Below are 22,277 nucleotides of genomic sequence, written 5' to 3' on the forward strand. Positions count from 1 at the left end.
AAAGGAAGAAGGGGGATTATGACAAGTTTATATTGCCTATGAATTGGGTTTACTTTTTTGTTCATTGTGAAATTCAAGCCAAGACTGGATTCACTTCTACAACTGAAGACTTATCCAGTGCATTTGGAACCAATAGTTGGTTAATTTAAGTAGCTAAAAGTGAAATCATTCAAAAACATGTATACACACACAACAACAATCCCATAGAGTGAGCCCCTCCACCTAACAGACTGATGATGCACAATGTAACAAAAAGTTATACCCGAAGCATCTTTGGATGCCACATGTGCAATTTTTTTTTTTTTGTACTGGGGATTGAACTCAGGGACACTCAACCACTGAGCCACATCCCCAGCCCAATTTTATATTTTTATTAGAGACAGGGTCTGAGTTGCTTAGCACCTCACTGTTGCTGAGGCTGGTTTTGACTTTGAGATCCTCCTGTCTTAGCCTCCTGAGCCACTGGGATTATAGGCATGTGCCACCATGTTTGGCCTCACATGAGCAATTTTTGATTCTGAATTTTAACTCTTCAATGCTGCTTTCTTCACAGTCTGGTACATCTTTTCAATCATGGCATAAATATTTTTTTAGTATTTTCCATAATCTGACCTTTTTTTCAAAAAATTAGCACTAACAATCCATTGCTTCAATAAAAACTTAAGAACTTTGAAAATCTGGAATTAGCTTAAAAACTATGTTCTTCAGTCTCTTCTTATCATTTAAAATTTTTGTCATTTATTGTTGTTAGACAAAGGCCACAGTTTTCCTTTTTTTTTTTTTTAAGCACATATGGCTACATTGTGGTATCTGATGTTATTGACTTCTAATGATTCAATGAGATCTATATTTGTGTATTCTATTTTTTTTCTTCTTGAAGATTGAACATGATTAGTATCAGTATTTTCTCTTTAAACATATTACAATGCCTGGATCCATCAGCAATTTCCATACTTTTGGGTTCCAACTTTAGGTCTTAAGTTCAAAGCAATCTTGGTGAACATTCCTTCAAGAGAATTTCCCCAGGGAACCATCACTCACTTTATATAGGACCTATGTTTCTATGTTAGAAAAACATCTAGTTCTTGATTTGCATCTTGTGTTATTAATTCCACAGGAATGGATACATATGACCCTCAGAGATGCTGATGGTTGTGTCAAAAAACACCAACAGTGGAACAATGGAAAAGACTGTATATTAGAAATTAGGAGCATAGGGCATAAACAGTTTATTGATGGATTCTGTGTAAAGTGCACAACTGATAGATGTTGCTTTATCCACCCTGCACCTCCATTTCCTCACTCAGAGAAATGGAAGATGATATTTATTCTGTCTCCTCTTGGAGAATAATTTGGGGATCAAACTGATGTGAACATGTGCTGGAAAGTGAAAGTCCATGTTAACCAAGGGCATTTGGCTATGTTTGTGGTTTCAGAGATCTTATTTGTAGAGCTACATATCTTGGGGGTATTTGTAGGCACACCAGTTAAGATTACTTTTGGCCAAAACTTATTACACAAATCTTTTTATAAGTATTGAGTCCAAATTCACAGCCCTCCAATTTAATGCCTCTGGTTTCTTCATGGTCTCCCACCACCAACCTCCCTCAAAACAAAGGGCTTCCCAAAGGTGGCTTTTCTGGTATGATCCACCTTATAATCTGCTTTCAGATTAAGTTCCTTTTCATTTTAGGAAACTTTTATGAGGCATCTAGTGTTATTTCTGTTATAAAAAATATTCAGATCTAATAAAGCTATGATCACAAAGAAATCAATCTGTTGCTAAGCTGCTCCTTTCATTCCTTTACAATGAAGAAAGAACTAAAAAAAAAAAAAAAGAATGAAATTACATGACCTAGAACTGAGACCAGAAAGAGCTCATTTGCCCTACTTTTTGTTACAGTTTTGCTCATAAGTTGTTTATCATCTTTCTTTGTAAATACTCAGCCCTGAGTTCTTGCAATAAAAACTGCTGCATCATGTGGAATACAATGTACAAGTCAGATGGAGAGAAATTGAGAAATTTACAGGTCCCCTAAGACTTAGGCCAGTATTGTATATAATGAGAAATGGCCTTTGACCAAGTGATCTTGTCTTGGTCTTCTAAGTGGGTTTCTTTTTTTCTGTATTTTAACACACCACAGGTCCTAATAGTCAATAAAGATACTGTATATGTCAATTAATGCATTATTTCTTTGTTCCTAACAAGAAGCTTAGATAGGTACTATTTATATATGTCTTTGGTTAAAATGGGATGGGAAGGAATGGATAAATGCTTTTGGTAAGTAAAATCTACAGACAAAAACTTTCAAATATGGGCCAATGAGTCATTAAAAGGGGGATTTAAAAATTATATTTTACTTATTTATTTTATTTTATTTAACTAGAGCTTTCTGATTATACATAGTAGTTGGGTTCATCCTGACAAACTCATACCTGCATGGAAATTGATTTCAGTCCATGATCCCCCTCTTTCCCTCCCACCCTCTCCCCATCCATCTTCCTCTACTATACTAGACTTCCTTTTGCTCATCTATTAATTTGTATTTTGTTGGTTTTTTATGTAATATTATCCTTCTGACCCCCTAAAAGGGGATCTTCAGAGGTTAATTTAAATTCTGACTCACTGTGATATGTTTAACCTTTGGTTAGTATAACAAATGGGGAAATGGCTAATTTTTATCTCAGTTAATTAAATGTCGTGTATAAAATACACTTGGTTGGGTTATTTCCATTTACATTTGGGTATGAGCACATCAAAAGCTTCAGAAATTACATTAAATATTGAAAATATATTAAAATAAGCAAACATTTAAAGTTTACTCATTCTGTCCTCTCCTAAAGCCAGCCTGGAGATGGCTGGGATCATCTGTGGCAAAGAAGCCTTCTCCAGCACTGTGGAGAAAAAGTGACATTTTGGTGGGAAAGATATCATGTTATATTGTAGGCTATGGTGGTGGTGGTAGGGTAGGGTGGGGTGTGGGAGGATAAGACATTTTGAATACGGACAAGCTAGAAATTATAACTAGTTGAACTATGTCAAGGAAGACTGATTTTTCTAGAATAATCTACCACACCAAATAAACTGCAAAAGCTTTCTTGCCCATTCTGTTTGGTTTTGTTAATGCCACTGAGGAATTAAAAAAAAAATTGCTAGAGTAACAAATGCAGCCACATTCAATGCATTACCTGAAGATTTTATTCAATGCCAAGCCTTCAAATAAACCAATTAGTTCCTTCCATCATTTTCACAAAACAAAAATAGAAAAACTATCACACTTATCTTTATACCAAATAGGTTGCCATCAAAAAGCAGTCTCCTACCTCAATTTCTTTTCCCATGATCCATGACTGTTTCAGCACATATGATTCAGGTGGTCCCCAAGAACTCTCCTGAGAATCAATGTTGTAATAGTAATCATATTTATCCTGCAGATTGAGTTTGAACCATGAGCCATCACTAGAAGCTAAAGAAAAAATGTTTGTTAAATTCTACAAAGGAACATTAGTGTATTTCATTACTACGTTAAACATGTAAACTACATGTTTACTACACCTTGAACATTAGTGTCGTTTCCTCAATATAAAGTATTGTCAATGAGAAGGAAAAGAAAACAAAGAATCTGTGCCCCAGGTAGATGTGAACATTATTACAAGTAGACAGAGGAGATCAATGAGCAAGATCTTCTTAGCTCAGTCTTCCAACAATTTCTCCTAAAAGAAGGGACCCACGTTTGGGTTGGGGGACAGTGATCTGCATTGGACCCAAGCAGAAGTGAGCTATCTTTGGAGACAAATTTATCCAAAGTATGAAGGCAAATACACACCACAAAGCTCAACTAAAGTGAGGAAAAAGAAAGATCCTAATTCCTCTGAGTCATATTGCTCTACAAACACACAAAATGAGAAATTAAAAAAAAATGCTGAAAGCACTTCATTTGGGTTAGGGGCATGCTAGAAAAATCTATGGTGGTCATGGCTTAAATTGGTCAAGAAGAATGATGCTTCCAAATTAATCTATGGGCTACACTTCATATTTAGAAATCTTTATTTTATACCAGAGAACTAAAAATAACAACAACAAAAGCTTAAACATTCTTTGAGCTTAGTCTAAGTCAACTGTTAACAAGTGAGCTTTAGACTCACTATCTTTATAAGTAAATCAAAGTCCAAGTGACTATCTCCATAAACTATTTAAATGCATTCAAATGACTAAGCAGAGGTAACTTTAAGTCATGTTAATATGTGCCTTTTGGGGTTGTTGTTGTTGTTTTTAAAATGCTTTGTCAGTGCCTAGGAAGAAAGATGTACCTCTTCAAGTGTGCAATCAGATAGCTGTTCAACTGTTGGTGGCCTTTTTTACCTGACTTTTGTTTTTTTTTTTAAACTAAGCATACTGTTTTCAAAGTTCATCCATATTGTAGCAGGTATCGGTTCTTCAGTCCTTTTTTGGCTGATAATATTCTATTGTCTGGCTGTGTCTTATATTGTTTATCCATTACTACTTAATATTCTCCACTGAAATATTGTGCAATTATGTACCATCTTTGTCACAAAGTTTTAAATGATAGAATTGATTAATATAAAAATCTGAACAACAACCAGATATAAAATATAAGGCAAAAAAAATCTGAAGTACTATATGTTCTCCATTCACACAAATAAATCTCAAATATGATGTTCTCAATTCTATGATGCCATCACCCATGTATTGGTAGTCTTAATTATAGCTTCTCCCACCGAAAAAAAAAAAAAATCTAAGAATGTTGATTTGAAAGCAATACTTGTCTTAAAATTAAGAAAATACAATACCACAGAAACTATAACATTTTAAATGACACTTAATTTGTGCTAAGTAATGAAAAAGCTTACCATATTCAGATTTGCTCTCTTTTGCTTTCATAAGGGCATCATAGTATCTGTCAGCACATTCGGGGATTATGTCGTGTGCGTTATAAGCAGAAGATTTCAATACAGACAAAATATCATTTGATTTTTCCCCCTCCAAACACTGATTGACATCAACGATCAGTGTCACCCCTGGGTAATGAAAATAAATGTTTCTGTTAATGGTTATCTTCTACTAACTCCAAAAGCACACAAATACATAACTGAATATTTTAGGAATGTGTTGGTATTTTTACTCTTTAAGAGGATATAGCATGCATGCTCCAGTCAGTGGGCCAAGACACCTACCAGTTTAAGTTGTAAGAAAAACAAGATTCTTACAGGTGTATTGTATATTAAATACCATGTTATTTCCTGGTTAGTCTAATGTAGTATCAAGATACTAGGTTTTGCTCACTGCAGTAAATGAAAAGCTGGGTAAAGCACACCAAAAATAGATATTGAGCCCTGATCTACGTCATTAATCAGGATTTGAAAAACTAGCTTTAGAAAGACATTTATTTTAGAATAAGCAAAAAGCAATTTTTTAAGCTATAGAAATCCTATTATTCTCCTATATCTCGCTAATATATTTGGCAAGGTTGTTATAAGAAACTGAAACAAATGGTGTAGAAAGGCTTAGTTAGTGCCATGTTCAATGGAGCCCAGAAATTTAATTCTAGAACAGATTTAGACCTAGCAAGCAGCGTTTTATCTCATTTTTATTTTCTGTCTCTTCCTATAAATAAAACCACATTAAACTCTTGGTTGCCTAAAGAAAGTTAATTTAATTAATTCTTTATTATCCACTTCGGTTCTAGGTAAGAATATTCTGGTCCAACCCGTGGAACTACTCTTTTTCACAACCTGTAAATAAATTCTGAGTTAGCAATGTAGAACAACCCACAACAACAGAAAGGGAGAAACAGGTTAAAATTTCTTCCCAGATTAAAAAACAAAACAAAACATAACTTGATGAAAAAAAGCTGAGAGATGGATATTTTTTCTTTTTCTTTTTTTACACACATGCCAAACTCTAACAAGTATTAAATAACATTGTCATCAAATTAGGTTCCCATGTGTAGAGCACTATGAAGGTTGAAAGGGCAAGAAAAAGACCAACTTTTGACCATTAGGAGTCAAAGTGATGCATATCTGGAAAAGCTCACAAATACTTAAGGAGGGCTTCTCCACAGGCTGCTGAACAACACAAAGCACACAAAAGTGTGCTTTTGTGCTTAAGGAGGTTGGCAGTGACTGAGCGAACCATCCCCCGTTCCTCACTTGCAGGAAAGCTTGGTAAGCAGGAGAAAAACTGACATGTAAGAAGTCTGTGGTCAGAGAAAAGCAGAAGGAACAAGTAGTTGACAAAGAATTCTCATGTGAATTACACAAGATAGCTTCATCCAGCTAACCCAATAAGATGTAATGTTCCTTAAAAGACAATACTATGAAAGCGCAAAGTTCCTGTATACAGTAATGCTCTTTATCATCAAATATTGATGATCAAGGAACTAGTCCACAGGTCCACCTCCTGTACCAACTTCATCTTAATAGTATCGTTTCTCATGAAAATCTTAAACATGTCTTGGGAAAAAACACTAACAGAGCAGTTGCATCTCCTAATCATTGTATCCACAGTCTTTGTTACATGGTAGGTGTTTAATGTTTGCTAAGAGCTTCTAGAAGAGTACTTTATGTCATTAAAATTTTTTCATGAAACAGTGAGCAATACTCTCAAGGATGTGCAGTTTGGGGGCCTCTCTGCTTCTGCACTAAATGATCTCAAACTCATATGGTTCAGTTTTTCCCTCTTCCTTCACGGTTAGCTTTTGCTTCCTCCTGATATCTGCATGCCTGCCTATGGCAGCCCACAACTTTATCATCTTGTAATCTGTGGCTTTTGCTGTGCTCTGAGTCAGGAAGAGAGACAAACATCCATAAGAGCATTATACCTATAAAAAGGATGAATGGGCCCAACATGACTGTCTAGGGTCCCCCAAAGGAAAGTAGAGAGAATGCACAGGCTGTGAAACGTCTATTTTGATGGCCTTTTTTTTTCTTATTCTGGGGGTTGTGGTTAAGTCCCAGACAGTTGAGGATGTTAGAAAAATGACCTCCAGAAAATCAGATATGTTTCTTCTGGGGAATGAATTAAGAGACCTACTATAAATCTCCTAAGAGATCCAGACAGCATTTGCTTTATATCTTAAGACATATGCCAGCAGGCTGTCTTTGGAGTGCATTCCCAAAGAGGAGATATAACCTCCAATAGGGCATATACTTGTTTTGGGGAGAAGAGGTAGGGGAAAAAAATAACTTTTTATGTATGAAGCACAGATCCTATGTACAGTACCTAAACAGGTACACAATATATCTGTGGTACTAAAATTTCATGATGAGAGATTATGGAAAAATATTTTAAAAGATTCCTGAGAGTACAAATATGAAAAAAAAAAAGTTGAGAAACATTGCTCTAAGGAGTCGATGTTGAGGCAAATTTTAAACAAGCAAGAAACTGCAGTTTCTTGAAAATGAACATGGAGCCCAAATGAAGGAGACTTGAGTTACCTTGCCCTTTCAAATCTTGCCTGTGGAAATACATGGGCCAGCACATTTTCTTTTATCAAATTATCTGAGATGCTTACAACATGTGGCCAGAGTCTGTTTCAAGCCTTCATGGAAAGGATGAAGAACACTTTTAAAAGTATCATTAAATTTCTGCTGAAATCCCAAAAAATTCTCATTTCAATGTCTAAATAAGATGGTTAACTTAAAAAAATATTTTCGTGTTGTTGTATAATGTAGGAGAGAGTGCAGCCACCCTTGTAAGGGACGGGGCAGAAGGATAAGATAGGCCCTCAGATGTGCAAGCAAGGAGTACAAAATCATAAATATTTAAGAAAACCTCTCATTGTTATTGCCTATAGGTCCATGAGTCTCAGTGTGAACAAAGAACCAACATTTGCAGGCCAAACTAAGAACAATGAATAAAAGGAATACAATAACCTCTACCTTGATAGTGAAGAAAAAAGTCATAATCATTTTAAACTATTTGGGTGTCTGCATTATTCAGTCTATTGTAAAAACTCAAGAAATTCTGATAAGTAACAACAACTATATATAAACCAGGCATGATGGCACAAGCGGGTAATGGCACAAGCCCAGTGACTCAAGAGACTGAGTTAAGAGGATCATAAGTTCAAAGCCAGCCTGGGCAACTTTGGGAGAACCTGTTTCAGGAAAAGAAAGAAAAAAAAAAAGAAAGACTGGGGATATATTTCAGTAGTAAAGCATCCCTGGGCTCAATCCTCAGTACCACTAAAAATGAAAAAGAAGTTTCTATATTACAATCTAGTAGCTATCTTCAAACTATGGCTGCCTTTGGTTTTATATGTAAATTTAAATATCCTATGTTCCAATCTGAGCTGTAATCTTTTTGTATGTAAATTTAGATCTCTGATGTGAACATCTCATATGTGTGTGTGTGTGTGTGTGTGTGAGTGTGTGTATTTTTTCCCTTGAGTAGTAGAGTACTGGAAAGTAATGACTTCAAAGTTTCTAAGTGTATAAAGTTCAGATTAGAGAAATACATGTATTTTTTTTTTCCCAAGCTAAGGAAATAAAAACCAGATGTTCCTCACAGAAGCTTCCAAAGTTTGAAAGTCCATCTGTGAAGTAACAGTAAGCAGTTTCAACAACATGCTAACTTGCTACAATAGAATCTAAATATGCCAAGTATGGGCAGGTTAATGAAATATACTTTTAGGACTCTTGTTTTAATTTATGTAGAGATTTACATATGGAGATTGTTAGTAATATCAATTTAGAAGCTGTTTCAAATTGTCAGGTGAATTTTCTTACTATTCCCCCATGAAAATTGATGGGATTGAGGTTTGAAATAAAACAAAGACTTTAATCATTAGAACAAATGCAGGGATTCTGCTAGTTGCTGAGTGTGTCCATCCCAATTAGGCACCTCAAAACTGAGGAAGTTCCACAGGATGGGTTTGGGGACCCATTGGGATCCATTGTGAGATAGGTGTGAACTAAATAAAACTCTAGTGATCACCTGACTTCCAAAAGCTCCTACTCTGAGTGGTAGACTAGAGTGACACTGTGGGTCTCCTAGAGTTAGTGTTGGTTCAGAGTCAGTATCTAACAGTCCTTGCAGAGTCTGATTATGCTCTTCCCCTTACTTCAGCTTGGTACAAGCAAGACCTGTTTGGTGAAGGATGATAGAAAGATTAAAAGTATAATTTTGGGGCAGTGTGGTGTCATACTTCTTCAAGGGGACCTCGTCTCCTTCATTCAAACGGTTTTGAGTTTGCGAACTAGCTCCAGTCTGGGAATTGAGAGGATTTGACTCTCTTTATATTTCAAGTTAGACTTTTCTTCCCTGACTTAGAACTCTTCTATTTTGTCATGCTTTGGTTATAAGGTGTCCCCTAAAAGCTCCTGGGTTAATGCAGAAATGTTCAGAGGTGAAATGATGGGATTGTGAGAACTGTAACCTAATTAGTCTATTCTAGTTTGAATAGAATTACTGCATGAGGTGAATCATGGGATTGTGCCTAGGAAGGGTTCATCTTCCCCACAGCCCCTTTCCCTTGCTCTCTTTGCTTCCTGGATACCATAAATGGAGTAGAACTCTTCCACCGTGTCCTCCCGCCATGATATTCTGCCTCACTTTGAGTCCAAAGCAATGGGGTCATCTTACCATGGACTACCCTTATGACACTTGAGCCAAAATAAACTTTTCCTCCTCTCAGTTGTTTTTGTCAGATATTTTGGCCATAGCAACTAGAAGCTGACTAACACATACTTGTACAGACTAAGAATTTAGTAAACTACCAGTCAATTTCTATTCTAGGAATACCATGATCAGTTGCACAACTCTATAGTTCTCCAAAACTATTCCAATTAACTGCTCTGACTCTGGGGTCATGACAGTAACCACACCCATTTATGTTTAGTGAATAAGGGCCTGGGTCCTGTCACCCGACCTTAAAAAGATATACCTGTACACCCTCTTACCTCAGTCCCTATTAGTCTGTTTCTCTGAAAAACCTAGCAGTGGAGGGCAAGGAAGAGAATACTCATTTATGGAGCAGGTATGGGCTAGTTTTCTAGGGATTAAGGAAAAAAAAAAAAGGATTTGATTCAGTTACAAAATTCAAGAACATACAAAGTATTTTTTTTTTAATTTCCTGGATTTTATTCAGCAACATCATCAAATTTTGATAACTGTTGAATGAGAATTCGTGGAAGTTATAATAAGATGACTCTGAAAAGCAGTTACTCACTGAAAATATGCAATCAAAATCGTATTTTTATATAAGTACACATCTAAGAACTGAAACTTGGTAAGAGAGCCCAAATTATCCCAGGAATGAAAAGCTATATGACTTCAGGCATAGCTCCAAAAACAAGCAAAAGACTGCAGGTGCTTACATTGCTTTGCTTTGTCCTCATCCACGTTGGCCTCGTCGATGGCTTGCTGTATCTCATCCAGCCAAAGAACTTTGGAAGCACTCTCAAGATCCTAGGAAAAGTGTCAGAGGTGGTTATGGGATGGAATCAAGAACCGTTTTTCAGAGTCATGGTACTATAACTTCCACGAATTCTCATTCAATAGTTATCAAGTCCTGCCATATAAAGCACATGCTATTAATGAGCAGAGTCCAAATCTGACCACTTCTCCCTTCCTTGCTCCTTCCCTTGAGTCTGGCCTACCCTCGTCTCTCAAGTGGACAGCTACACTGGTCCCTTTATTTGCTTTTGCTGCTTCCAAGTTTGCTCTGTTCCTTGGTGGTTCTCGACATAGAGCCACAGGATATCTTCAACACAGATGTCTCATGATCCCACTCATCAGCTAACCTCTCCCAACCTTCCCCTGCAGTTGGAAGGAAACACAAAGCACAAAGCCTCTTCTCGTGGGCTTTGGGGATTCAATGATCTGCCTACTCCTCCAGCTTCACCTCACACCCTTCTGCTTCCCTATTCCAGAACTTCACACCAGTTTCCTTCAGACTACAGCACTCCACCCTTTCTGTGAGGCTGCTCTTTCCCCCTCATCATTCAGGCCTTAATTCAAATGCTTCCTTCTCCAGAAAGTCTTCTCTGGCTACTTAGTCAAATACTCTCTCTCCTAAGCATTCAAAAACCGTCAGTTCCAAACTATGTGCCAAGGGATATTTTAAATTTAAGGGAAACACAGTGATATTCAGCATTTATCAGAGAGAGAGAAAAATGTTCTCAAGGACCTGACAGTCTAGTGGAAGAGACAGATGTGTCAAGAAATAATTATAATACATATTTTAAAGTAATTATGATTGGGGCAATCTTAGCTGTAGACACATGATCAAGGAGGAGTTCAATAGTAGGGGTCTTAAGTTGCAACAGAAGAAAAGAGTAGTTAAGGCTAGCATTTGAAAGCAAGTGATAGCAGCAATGAAAAAGTACTGAATGATTTTCACTATTTTCCTTTGGGTTGGTCCTGATGAGACTGCTACAAATGTGGTGCTGGGATCTATTAAATGGGATTCCTGGACAGATTTATAAAAACTTATCCAAGATGGCAAGAAATTTTTATCCAAGGAAATAAAATATTTTCAGGAAAGACATGACATTCCACTTAAAAAATGGGAACATTTAAATATGTGTAGGGATTAAGTGCTGTGTTCTAAATTCTGAATCAAGGCTATGACAAATGGAAACAAGTGACTTGGTATTGCAACCATACAGAACCAATTCCATCACTTAGGACTCAAGAAGGATGGGGAGGGGGAGGAAGAAGAAGTAACATTTACCAGCTTTTCTGGTAGGCTTCTAACTTGCATGTGCCAAGGGCTCTGAAAATGAGATAAAATATGGGCCATTTCTTTTTGCATCATTGTTGTTAATAGAGTTCTGGGGAAGGCGTGGTATATCTTCCTCAATCATCTCTAGTTATGGCTGTCACATGGGAGCCACCAGTTGTTAGTATTTTTCATCTCTTTCTAAATGAAACTTTGGATGGGTTATAGTCAATCAGGAAGCAATGTCAGGAGAAGCCTGGAGGAGGAGGAGGAGGAGGAGGAGGAGGAGGAGACAACAGAAACTGGACTACCTGTTCTCTATTTCTAAGTCCAAAGAGACCCAACACTCCCCAGGAACAGCCTATAAACTGAGTTCCATACAAGTTCATTTATATGTCCATCTCAGGGTTTTCTTGAAGGATATTATGTTCATTTATAACTGATTACTGCAGAAGATGCACCACTTCTGACTTCTGCCAGAAGAGAACATAGTCACAATCCTATAATCCTTCTTCAAAGATTAAAATATTATAAATTAATCTAAAGCAAGACTTTGCAAAGCCAAATCAAAATCAACAGTTTAAAGTGTGACATGCTGAACTAAGTTAAACACAAATTCAAGGTAAAAGTGATATCCTGGGCTGGAGGTATAGCTCAGTGATAGAACACTTGTTTAGCATTTGTGAGACCCTGGGTTCCATCCCCTAAGCACTGCCCAAACCAACAACTACAACAATAAAATGTAGAGTCTCCTTTCAATTACTCACTAGAAGACTGAAAAGACTATGGGATGGCTAGGTCACCACCCTCAGCTAAACAGCCAGGTTCAACATGTGAGTTACAAATGAATTAAATGACCAGAAACCAGAGCATGTGCAAATCAAGCCATAAACTCCTGAATTTAGATGACTCTTAGAAACATTTTAAACAACAACAAAACTTCTTCATGTCTTAATGATTTTTAAAAATTATTGTTTGCCATATAATAGCTTCAATCTCGCTTTGTGTTATCATATATTATTTAGCTGAAGTATGAAACATCAACCTTTGTAAAAATCTTGATTTGATTAAACTTAATTAAGATGTCTATACACATTATCACTTCCTTCCTAGTTTATCTTACCTTTTAAGTCTCACAAAATTTCATTTTCTGATTTTGCCATATTTTTATAGCCAGGAGGCTGGCTGGCTTAGAGTTTAATCATTTTATTAATTATAGGCAAATTTATAGTGCAGCTTTTTCTTTCTTTCTTTCTTTTTATTGTACATTAAATTGTACTCTCCAGAAAATAACTACTCATGAAAGCTTAATATATGTTGTACAACAATGTGAATATACTTAACACATTGGAACTATGAACTTAAATTGTTAACGTGGAAAATTTTACTTATGTATATGTTATCACAATTTAAAAAAATCTTATTGTATAACCAACACTTATGGAGTCCTCTGCATTTCAATGTTGCATTATGATTTCAATTCAACCAAATAGTGTTGGTCGGGGATGGGTCTCTCTGGTTACGTGACCCTATAGAGTTACTAAATGGCTCAGAACACATGAACTATGGCAAACAAGTGACTCCTCTTTCTCCAAACAACAACAAATATAAAAGTAAGTTCTGGCCAGCCACTGGTGACAAGTTCAGACCAATATGACATTGGCAAAGAATTTTCTTCTTTTTTCTTTTTGGTACTGGGGATTGAACTGGGGCACTTAACCATTGAGCCACATTCCCAACCCTTTTTATATTTTATTTAGAGACAGAATCTTGCTAACTTGGTTAGAGCTTTTTAAGTTGCCAAGGCTGGCTTTGAACTCCCAATCCTTCTGCCTCAGCCTCCTGAGCCTCGGGGATTATAGGCTTGCACCCCTATGTCTGGCAACACAGAATTTTCAAAGAAATCAAGCACCTAAACAATTTTTATTTCTTAAAATTTGAAACAGCTGGCAGAATAAAGTTAAGGATAATTTCTGACTGTTCAACTACAAAGTAACTTTTAAAATGAGTAAAATTAGATATGGGACAGTTTCAAAACTAACTGCTGCTCTGCATCTGTTTTTCAGCTTAGTTCTTATAAAGGGCTCTCTACTTTCTGTTGTTTTTAAAAAAAATGCACATAAACACACCAGGTGAAAATTACAGCATCTGTTCAGACCAGATTTTTGGGTATGGGTAAGAGTTAAATGATTTTTTTCATGGATAACGAAACATGCTCAGAAGCTCAGCCTGAGTCATGCATACTGAAACATTGAATTGGTCATATCCTTTCCCTGCAGAGGACTCAGGCAAGTTCCTGCCGGCACAGGCCAGGGTAGCACACTTCTATGGACAGAACAAGCTTTTGTTACTAACATAAGGAATTGAGAGGAAACTGTGCTCTGTGGTTTTACACATTTGATAACGTTAGAGAAATTGGACTCAGGTCATTGAAATGAAAGCCCTCATCTTTACAGCTGCTGGACTACTTCTTCTGTCACCCATGTTTTGTGGAAGTGGTAAGTTCTTTTCTTCTGGAGTAGGAGGGTGGGGAACTTGTTTGTATCACAAAAGCCAAGTGAACCTAATCTTTGTATCTGACAAAAACCTTAGAGTCTGATCTTGGTTATCAAAAGGTATGATCATGGAAGTCAGAATGTACAGTTTGTGCACTGGTCAATTTTTTTTTTGGGGGGGTATTGGGGATTGAATTCAGGGGCACTCGACCACTAAGCCACATCCTCAGCCCTATTTTGTATTTTATTTAGAGACAGGGTCTCACTGAGTTGCTTAGCACCTTGCTTTTTGCTAAGGCTGGCTTTGATCCTCTTGTCTCAGCCTCTGGAATCACTGGAACTACAAGTGAGCACCACCGCACCTGGCTCACTAGTCAAATTTCATCAAAGACTAATATCTCCTGATATTTAAAAGTGTTGCCTCGTCAAGATTTTAGACAACTATAATTAAGTCAAGAAACAACTTTCTCTGTGAGAAGTTCTGTGTTCCTTAGGAATTTCCTCTGATTAGGAAAGACAGCACTTTTTCAAGGGATTAAAAAAATCCCGTGTTTATACTTTCTGGTGAGACACAAATGGGGGAAACAAGAATATTGCCTGAAAGAGTCATTTGCCTTTAGTAGCTTGTGATGCCAATACATTAGTATTTCCAAAATGGAATAGTGCCAGGGAGTCCTCTCTACCCTTATAAATGAATTTTTATGATTTTAGAAATACTGTTTCCAAATACTGTTATGCTACCATGAATGTTTTCTGTTTTACCCATCACAATGCTAGCCTGCTACGCTACTTGTTCTGAAGTTCATTGTTCCATCCATGATTTGGGATGGAGCTATATCCACAAATTTTTTACTGTTAGGTCACACTCCACTACATTGGTAGGAGTGGGAAAGGTAGGGGTACAAGGCATAAAACACCCCAAATTAAACCACTACCACCATCACCACCACCACATTCCTTGAGTAAAGTAAAGGAATGTTGCTTAAATTGATAGTTGGAGGTCATTAGGTCACCACAGAGAGAGCCAAGGGAACTTATAGATGGTGTAGCACTTGAGAGGATAAACATGTAGTCACTCTGGGATCAATGAACCAAAAAGTTGAGCAGCATTGCAGTGACAAACAAGGTTGATGAGGGAGGTTCCTTCAAAGGTTTGGTGAAAGTGAAATAGGGAACTTAAGAAGAGACAAAGTGGGGCTGGGGTTGTAGCTCAGTGGTAGAGTGCTTGTCTAGCATGTGTGAAGCCCTGGGTTTGACCTCAGCACCACCTAAAGATAAATAAAGGTATTGTGTCCATCCACACACACACACACACAAAAAGACAAAGAAAAGGGCAGTGAGTTCGTTTTCTTTGACGGGGTCAAGGGAAGATGTAAAGGGAGAACCCATCCATGGTGAGGGAAATCTGTTCCCTGTGGACTAGCTCCTCTCCAAGGCCTTTTCCCAGGTGGAAATCATTCCACAATCATGATGCCAAATGGAAACCTATATATAAAGAATTCAAATAAACTTAAAAAATAAACTTAATGATAAGCACTATTCTTAAGATCAGGCTCTGAGGACTAAAAGACTTATTAAGTGGAATCAGATCCAGAGTTCTCATGGAAAACTGGATTCGAATCAACTTTTCTACCAATGAGTCACTGTTGAGCATGCCCACAGGCACCATGTCTTGCTTAATCACAGGGATTTTCTGAAAACTAACAAACACTTGGTTTCAACAGCTCTCTTATCAGATCCTGAGGGGAAATCTCTTGTACAGCATGGTCTGCAGTTACCATTCTCTAGCTTTCTGCTTATCTTTCTTTACAGGAATCTACCTCTCCTTAAGTCACATAAGACCCAAGATCTTTTACCAAATGCAAAAAAGAAAAAAAAACATGACGGATTTGTGCATTGAGTTCAAATGTCTAACAGCATCCCTTCAGTGATCATGTCTAAACACAGGCCCTGAAGAGTGCTGCCCTCCAAATTCTTTCCTTTTCTCTAATCCACCTTTCCTTTAGTGACATCTGATCACCTTTAGGTCTCCAGTTGTTCAGATCACATTTTCTCCATCTTACACACTGAAATCAGTTTGTGCAATCTCAGAGTTACAAGGGAGGCTTCAATTTCCCCTGGGAGGAAGCCACTAGAGATTAGAAACTGGCTCTGAATGATGAACAATTTGGTAGACACTAACTTCAACATTTTTTTTAATTTGTTCTTTTCAGTTATATAAGATAGTAGAACATATTTTGGCATATTATCCATACATGGAGCATGACTCATTCTAATAAGGATCCTATTCTTGTGGTTGTATATGATATGGAGTCACCCTGGTTGTGTATTTAAAAACAAAACTAGGAAAGTTATGTCTGATCCATTCTACTATTCTTCCTATTCCTCTCTCCTTTCCTTTCATTCCCCTTTGTCTAATCCAATGGACTTCTATTCTTCCGCTCCCTACCATCTGTTGTTGTGGGTTAGCATCCACATATCAGAGAGAACATATGGACTTTAGTTTTGGGGATTGGCTTATTTCACTTAGCATGACATTCTCCATTTGCATCCATTTACCAGCAAATGCCATAGTTTCATTCTTCTTTATGTCCGAGTAATATCCCATTGAGTATATATACCACATTTTAAAAATTCCATTCATCTGTTGAAGGACACCTAGGTTGTTTTCTTAGCTTGGCTCTTGTGAATTGAGCTACTATAAACATTGATGTGGCTTTGTCACTGTAGTATGCTGATTTTAAGTCCTTTGGGTATAGACCAAGGAGTGGGATAACTGGGTCAAATCATGATTCCATTCCAAATTTTCTAAGGAAACTCCATACTGCTTTCCACAGTTAACCTCAAGTATTCAACACAAAGAAATTCAGAGGTCATGTGGTGAGTTATACCTGGCAGAGTACTGGCATTTTAAATTGACAAGAGGTTTTTATAAGGCATAAAAGGCACATACATCTAGAAGGTCATATTATAAATCAGAGAGAATGTATTCTCTATAAACATCCAGAATTAATTTATGGGAAACTTATTTGCATATTAAGGTTTACATATTGAGGTTTATTTATTTTTGAAATTGCCCTTTCAAGAATTAGGATTATTAATGTCAACATGCCAAGTAATGCCAAAAACTTATAGCATATATGTTTCATTCCTTTTAAAATATTCATTTCTAATATCTTAAGTTATTTTAACAATTTCATTTTCTGATTTTCTTCCTTTGTCTTCTCTCCCCTTAATACCTGGCATTTTCCTTAGTCGGCCTTTGGATTCTTCTCACATCTCTTGGTAGGCCATACCTACCACTCCTTCTAAATTAAATGATGGCCTCTGTACAGACTAAAAAAATTCTTACCTCTAATTTGGACTCCTGGAATTTTGGATTCCACATCTGGTTATCTAACCAGTTGCTGGCATTTTACATACTAACATTCCATCAGCAACTGCACCTCAGTAATACTAAAAACAGGGTTTAATTTCTCCCTTATCTGCTTCTTGTCTCTTGTCCTAAATTCAGGTAATGCATCCTCCTCTGTCAAGTCATCTAGAGTAGGCACCTTTGAGTCAGCTTGCCTCCTGCTCTTCCACTGCTGTCAGATGCAAAGTCCCTGTGAGCTCTGCTCACCGCCTTTCCATGTTGTTTGCTCTAGTTCGGTTACTCACCATTCCTTAAAGTTTGAATAATAGCAGCCTCCTATCAGGCCCCCTTGTCTCCAATTTCTTCCTGTTACAATCTATTCTCTAGTATGCTAGCACGAAAGCCATCTTAAACATGAGGTCAAAATCACAATTATATTAGCTTCCTATTGCTGCTATAACAAATAATCACAAATTTAGTGCTAAAGTACAGGTTTATTATTTGATATTTCTGATGCTCAGAAGTCTTAAAATCAAGGTGTTGGCAGGGCTGTAGGAGAGAATGCTTCTTTGCCTTTTCTCAGCCTCTAGAAACTTCCTGTATTCCTTGGATCGTAGCTCCTTCTTCCATCTTCTAAGCCAAGTAGCACACATTATCTTTCTATGTCCCTCGCCTCCCTCCTATAAGGACTCTTACATTTCGCCCATGCTTGGACAATCCAGAACTCTCTTCCCATCTCAAGTCTCTTATTTATACCTACAAAATCCCTTTATCATATAAGGTAACATATTCATAGGGGGTTCAGGGATTAGCAGGTGGGATCTTTATGTGTAGGAGTACCATTATTCTAGCACAATGGTCATTCCTCCATTCAAAGATGTACATGCAACTTCTGTATTTATGGAGTTCATTGAAAATTTTATACCATTGGCACATAAGCATACAATAAACATTTGCTGAACTAGCATCTCGCATCCCCAGATCCTATGCCAGCCTATATTATGCCTTTGCCCATGCGTCACAAGCAGGATAAAATTAATCTATTTATAAATTCCATTTCTTTATAAGCCATGGTTATCTTTACTCAGTTTTGTCTTTTCCTTGACATTTTGTTTAAATGCCCAAATCTGTTAGATATTGTCTGAATACCTATATAGCTTAGAGTCAACATAGCACTTGCCTATAATGTTCTGTTGGCCTATTTTTGTTTCTTTCAATAGCATCATAAACTCCTTACAGGCAAGGAGCTGCCATTTAGTTTATGTTCATACATGGATTAACATGGTTTTAGGGCATATTGTATGAACTAAATACATGCCTGAGGATTGCTTGATCTATAATGGTTTTTTTTAAAATAAAAATAACCCTAAATTTTACAACTACAGAAATTATGTAGTACAAAGCACTTCGTTTTATGATATTGCCTTCCACTAAATCATATGTTAATATTTCCATTACAGGCCAGAAAAATGTTTCAGACAACTTGGTAAAACCAACCCTAACTATTAAGACCTTTCATGGATTTCCCCCAAATTCTTTTGAAGATATCCCCCCCTCTGCCATAGAAGGCTGGACAGGAGCCACCACAACTGTAAAAAGGAAGTGCCCTGATGAAACTGCTTCAACTCTCCATGTGAATAATGTGACCATGGGGTACCTGCGAAGTTCCTTAAGTACCAAGCTGATACCTGCCATCTATATCCTGGTATTTGTGATTGGTGTGCCAGCCAATGTTGTGACCCTGTGGAATATCTTCTTTGTGACCAGATCCACTCGTTTGACTATCTTCTACACCAACTTGGCCATAGCAGATCTTCTTTTTTTAATGACACTGCCATTTAAGATAGCTTACCATTTCAATGGGAACAACTGGGTATTTGGAGAAGTCATGTGCCGGGCCATCACAGTCATCTTTTATGGTAACATATATTGTTCCATTCTGCTCCTTGCCTGCATGAGCCTTAACCGATACCTGGCCATTGTCCATCCTTTCATATACCAAAGACTGCCCAAGCGCACCTATTTTTTGCTAGCATGTGGACTGGTGTGGATAACGGTTTTCTTATATATGCTGCCATTTTTCATTATGAAGCAGAAATATTATCTTCCCCAGCTGGATATCACCACCTGCCATGATGTCTACAACACATGTGAGAAGTCTTCACCTCTCTTCCAGTTCTACTACTTTATCTCCTTAGCTTTTTTTGGATTCTTAATTCCATTTGTGGTTATAATCTACTGCTATACAAACATCATCCACAAACTTGGAACATATGATCATAGATGGTTGAGTTATATCAAGGCAAGTCTCCTTATCCTTGTGATTTTTACCATTTGCTTTGCTCCAAGCAATATTATACTCATCATCCACCATGTGACCTACTACTACAACACTACTGATGGCTTATATGGTGCCTATCTCATAGCTCTATGCCTGAGTAGCCTAAATAGTTGCCTAGATCCATTCCTTTATTTTCTCATGTCAAAAATTGTAGATCACTGCACTTCTTAAGAGTTGTGAGATCATTTTAAGATCATGGAAAGCTATCTGTGAAAATACACATAGTTAGGACAACATATGCAAAGTGTAAGGAGCTCTATTCTCTAGCTCCACTTTTTTACCTTCTAAGAAATAATGCTTCAAATATCAAATGTTACAAAAGTACTAATAATTGGGGCTGGGGCTGTGGCTCAGTGGTAGAGCACTTGCCTAGCATGTGGGAGGCACTAGGTTCAATCCTCAGCACCACATAAAAACAAATGATTGCTTTCAGGAATATTATACAGCATTTGATTGAGTTGGAACTATTTAAGGTACGGAGCAAATGTGGTGATGTACAACTCTTCCTAACACAGGTGTCTTAGAAGTACAAGATAAGCTTATTTCTAGGTTCTTGTGTGTTTGAAAAATAAAATTGCAATTTGACACACACACACAAAAAATAAACAAATAAAATAAAGGTGTTTTTAAAAAAAGTACTAATAATTACTTTTTAAAAATACTTCATACTTCAGTATTTTAAGAATGTTAATGAGGAGAAAAGTTTGATGAATCTGCTTCAACTCTCTATGTGAATAATGTGACCATGTACCTGCAAAGTTCCTTAAGTACCAACCTGATATCTGCCATCTATATCTTGGTGTTGTGAGTGGTGTGCCAGCCAATGCTATGACCCTGTGGAACACCTTCTTTGTGACCAGATCCACTCATTTGACTATCTTTCACACCAACTTGGCCATTGTAGATCTTCTTTTCTTAATGATGCTGCTATTTAAGATAGCTTACCATATCAATGGGAACAACTGGGTATCTGGAGAAGTCATATGCCAGGCCATCACAGTCATTGAACTAGTCAAACTTTTTACTTTGCCATGTCAAACCTTTTGTCAAACCTTTTGCTTTGCCATGAAGTTAATTTTTCCTCTTTTTACCCCTGCCTCTGCTGGAAAACTAGTTTTAACATCTTAGCCTTAATTCTGTCCATTTCTGGAAGTCCTCAAAGGACAGTCCTTGCCAGATACTTACGTTAGAAGTGTCATTTTTCTCAACTTCCAAAGCACTTTCTTATACTTTCTATTATATATAGATATTATGTATAGTACAATTTATACAAATATTAGTTCCACAAACAATTAAGCACTATGTACAGTAGGCCCTCTATATCTGTGGGCTCCACATTTGCAGATTCAACCAACTATGGATCCAAAACATTTTTAAAAAACACTACCTCCAGGCTGGGGCTATGGCTCAATGGTAGTGCACTTGCCTGACATTCGTGAGGCACTGGGTTCAAGTCTCAGCACCAAATATAAATAAATAAAATAAATAAATAAAAGTCAATCAACAAATATTTTTTTAAAAAAAGACTACCTCTGTATTGAACTCGTACAGACTTTCCCCTTGTTGTCACTCCCTTAACAATACAACATAACAACTATTCACATAGTGTGTACATTTTACATGTTTTGTACATCATGTGGTCAAATAAGTGAAAGAATAAAATCCCCAGACATCTAAATAGCATGGAAACTCATTCAATTCACCTGGAAGAGGCAATATACTCTGTATGAGATGACCTCATTTCTGGTTGGGCATTTTTAAAACAAAAAAGCAAGGGAGTTAAACTAAGAATATACTCATAGGTCATTTAGAGGTTTAAAATAGTGCCTCTATTTTTCTTCCTTCAATTTTGTCCCCCAAAGAAAAGAGATATTATGTTATAAACTTTCAGTATATTTCCATTGGTAAATAACTACATTTCTCTTGACTTAGGGATAAGATAGGAGGTGAAATTAGAGCTTAATAGTGGGATATTATTAGAGAATACAAATAAGTTTCATGTTAATCATGAAGCAAAGCACTACTGTGAAGAATTTATGAAGTATGTAGGAATGGGTACTAAAACAGTAAAAAAATTTCATTGCATACTTTTGAATAAACAGGATTTCATATTTCATTGGACTTAGTTAAAAAAATCTTGCACATGAAGATTGTTAACAGTATGTGTATGGTTATGTAAAGAGTAAAAATCTGGCAAACATTAGAGAAAGCAAAGAAAAACAAATCTAAAATAAGTTTCAAGATTCCAAAAAATGCAGCAATATTCACTTGTTAAATGCATACCTAATCTGTATAGAGTAAATATACAAGGAGTAAATCAGAACTTTTTGGTGGAGTGTATTTCATATGCTGTCAGACAAAGCCTTCCATTTTAAAATTGCTCACAATTCACTGCCTCT

At 36.8% G+C, this 22,277-nt stretch overlaps 2 protein-coding genes across 2 annotated transcripts in view; one reads left to right on the forward strand and one right to left on the reverse strand.

The window, feature by feature from the left end:
- Positions 1-22,277, reverse strand: part of Iqgap2 (IQ motif containing GTPase activating protein 2) — a 289,643-nt gene that overhangs the window by 71,272 nt on the left and 196,094 nt on the right. Inside the window, exons 14-16 of the mRNA XM_005328940.5 lie at positions 10,342-10,432; positions 4,873-5,040; positions 3,325-3,467 (exon numbers count right to left, since the gene is read on the reverse strand). Of these exons, the coding sequence (XP_005328997.2) occupies positions 3,325-3,467; positions 4,873-5,040; positions 10,342-10,432 (402 nt within the window). The remainder of the gene's footprint in view (positions 1-3,324; positions 3,468-4,872; positions 5,041-10,341; positions 10,433-22,277) is intronic.
- F2rl2 (coagulation factor II thrombin receptor like 2) lies at positions 13,938-20,467 on the forward strand. Its single transcript, XM_005329013.4, has 2 exons — positions 13,938-14,185; positions 18,998-20,467. Exons 1-2 carry the CDS (start codon positions 14,122-14,124, stop codon positions 20,047-20,049), a joined length of 1,116 nt encoding a protein of 371 aa, XP_005329070.2. The 5' UTR covers positions 13,938-14,121; the 3' UTR covers positions 20,050-20,467.

Source organism: Ictidomys tridecemlineatus, chromosome 1 (genome assembly GCF_052094955.1).
Source record: "Ictidomys tridecemlineatus isolate mIctTri1 chromosome 1, mIctTri1.hap1, whole genome shotgun sequence".
Classification (NCBI taxonomy): domain Eukaryota; kingdom Metazoa; phylum Chordata; class Mammalia; order Rodentia; family Sciuridae; genus Ictidomys; species Ictidomys tridecemlineatus.

What these genes read in the sequence shown, in the direction of transcription:
- F2rl2 (XM_005329013.4), top strand. Translation starts at nt 14,122, where the DNA reads ATGAAAGCCCTCATCTTTACAGCTGCTGGACTACTTCTTCTGTCACCC. An exon ending in ACCCATGTTTTGTGGAAGTG is followed by an intron (nt 14,186 to 18,997) that starts GTAAGTTCTTTT and finishes TTTCCATTACAG; the next exon opens with GCCAGAAAAATGTTTCAGAC.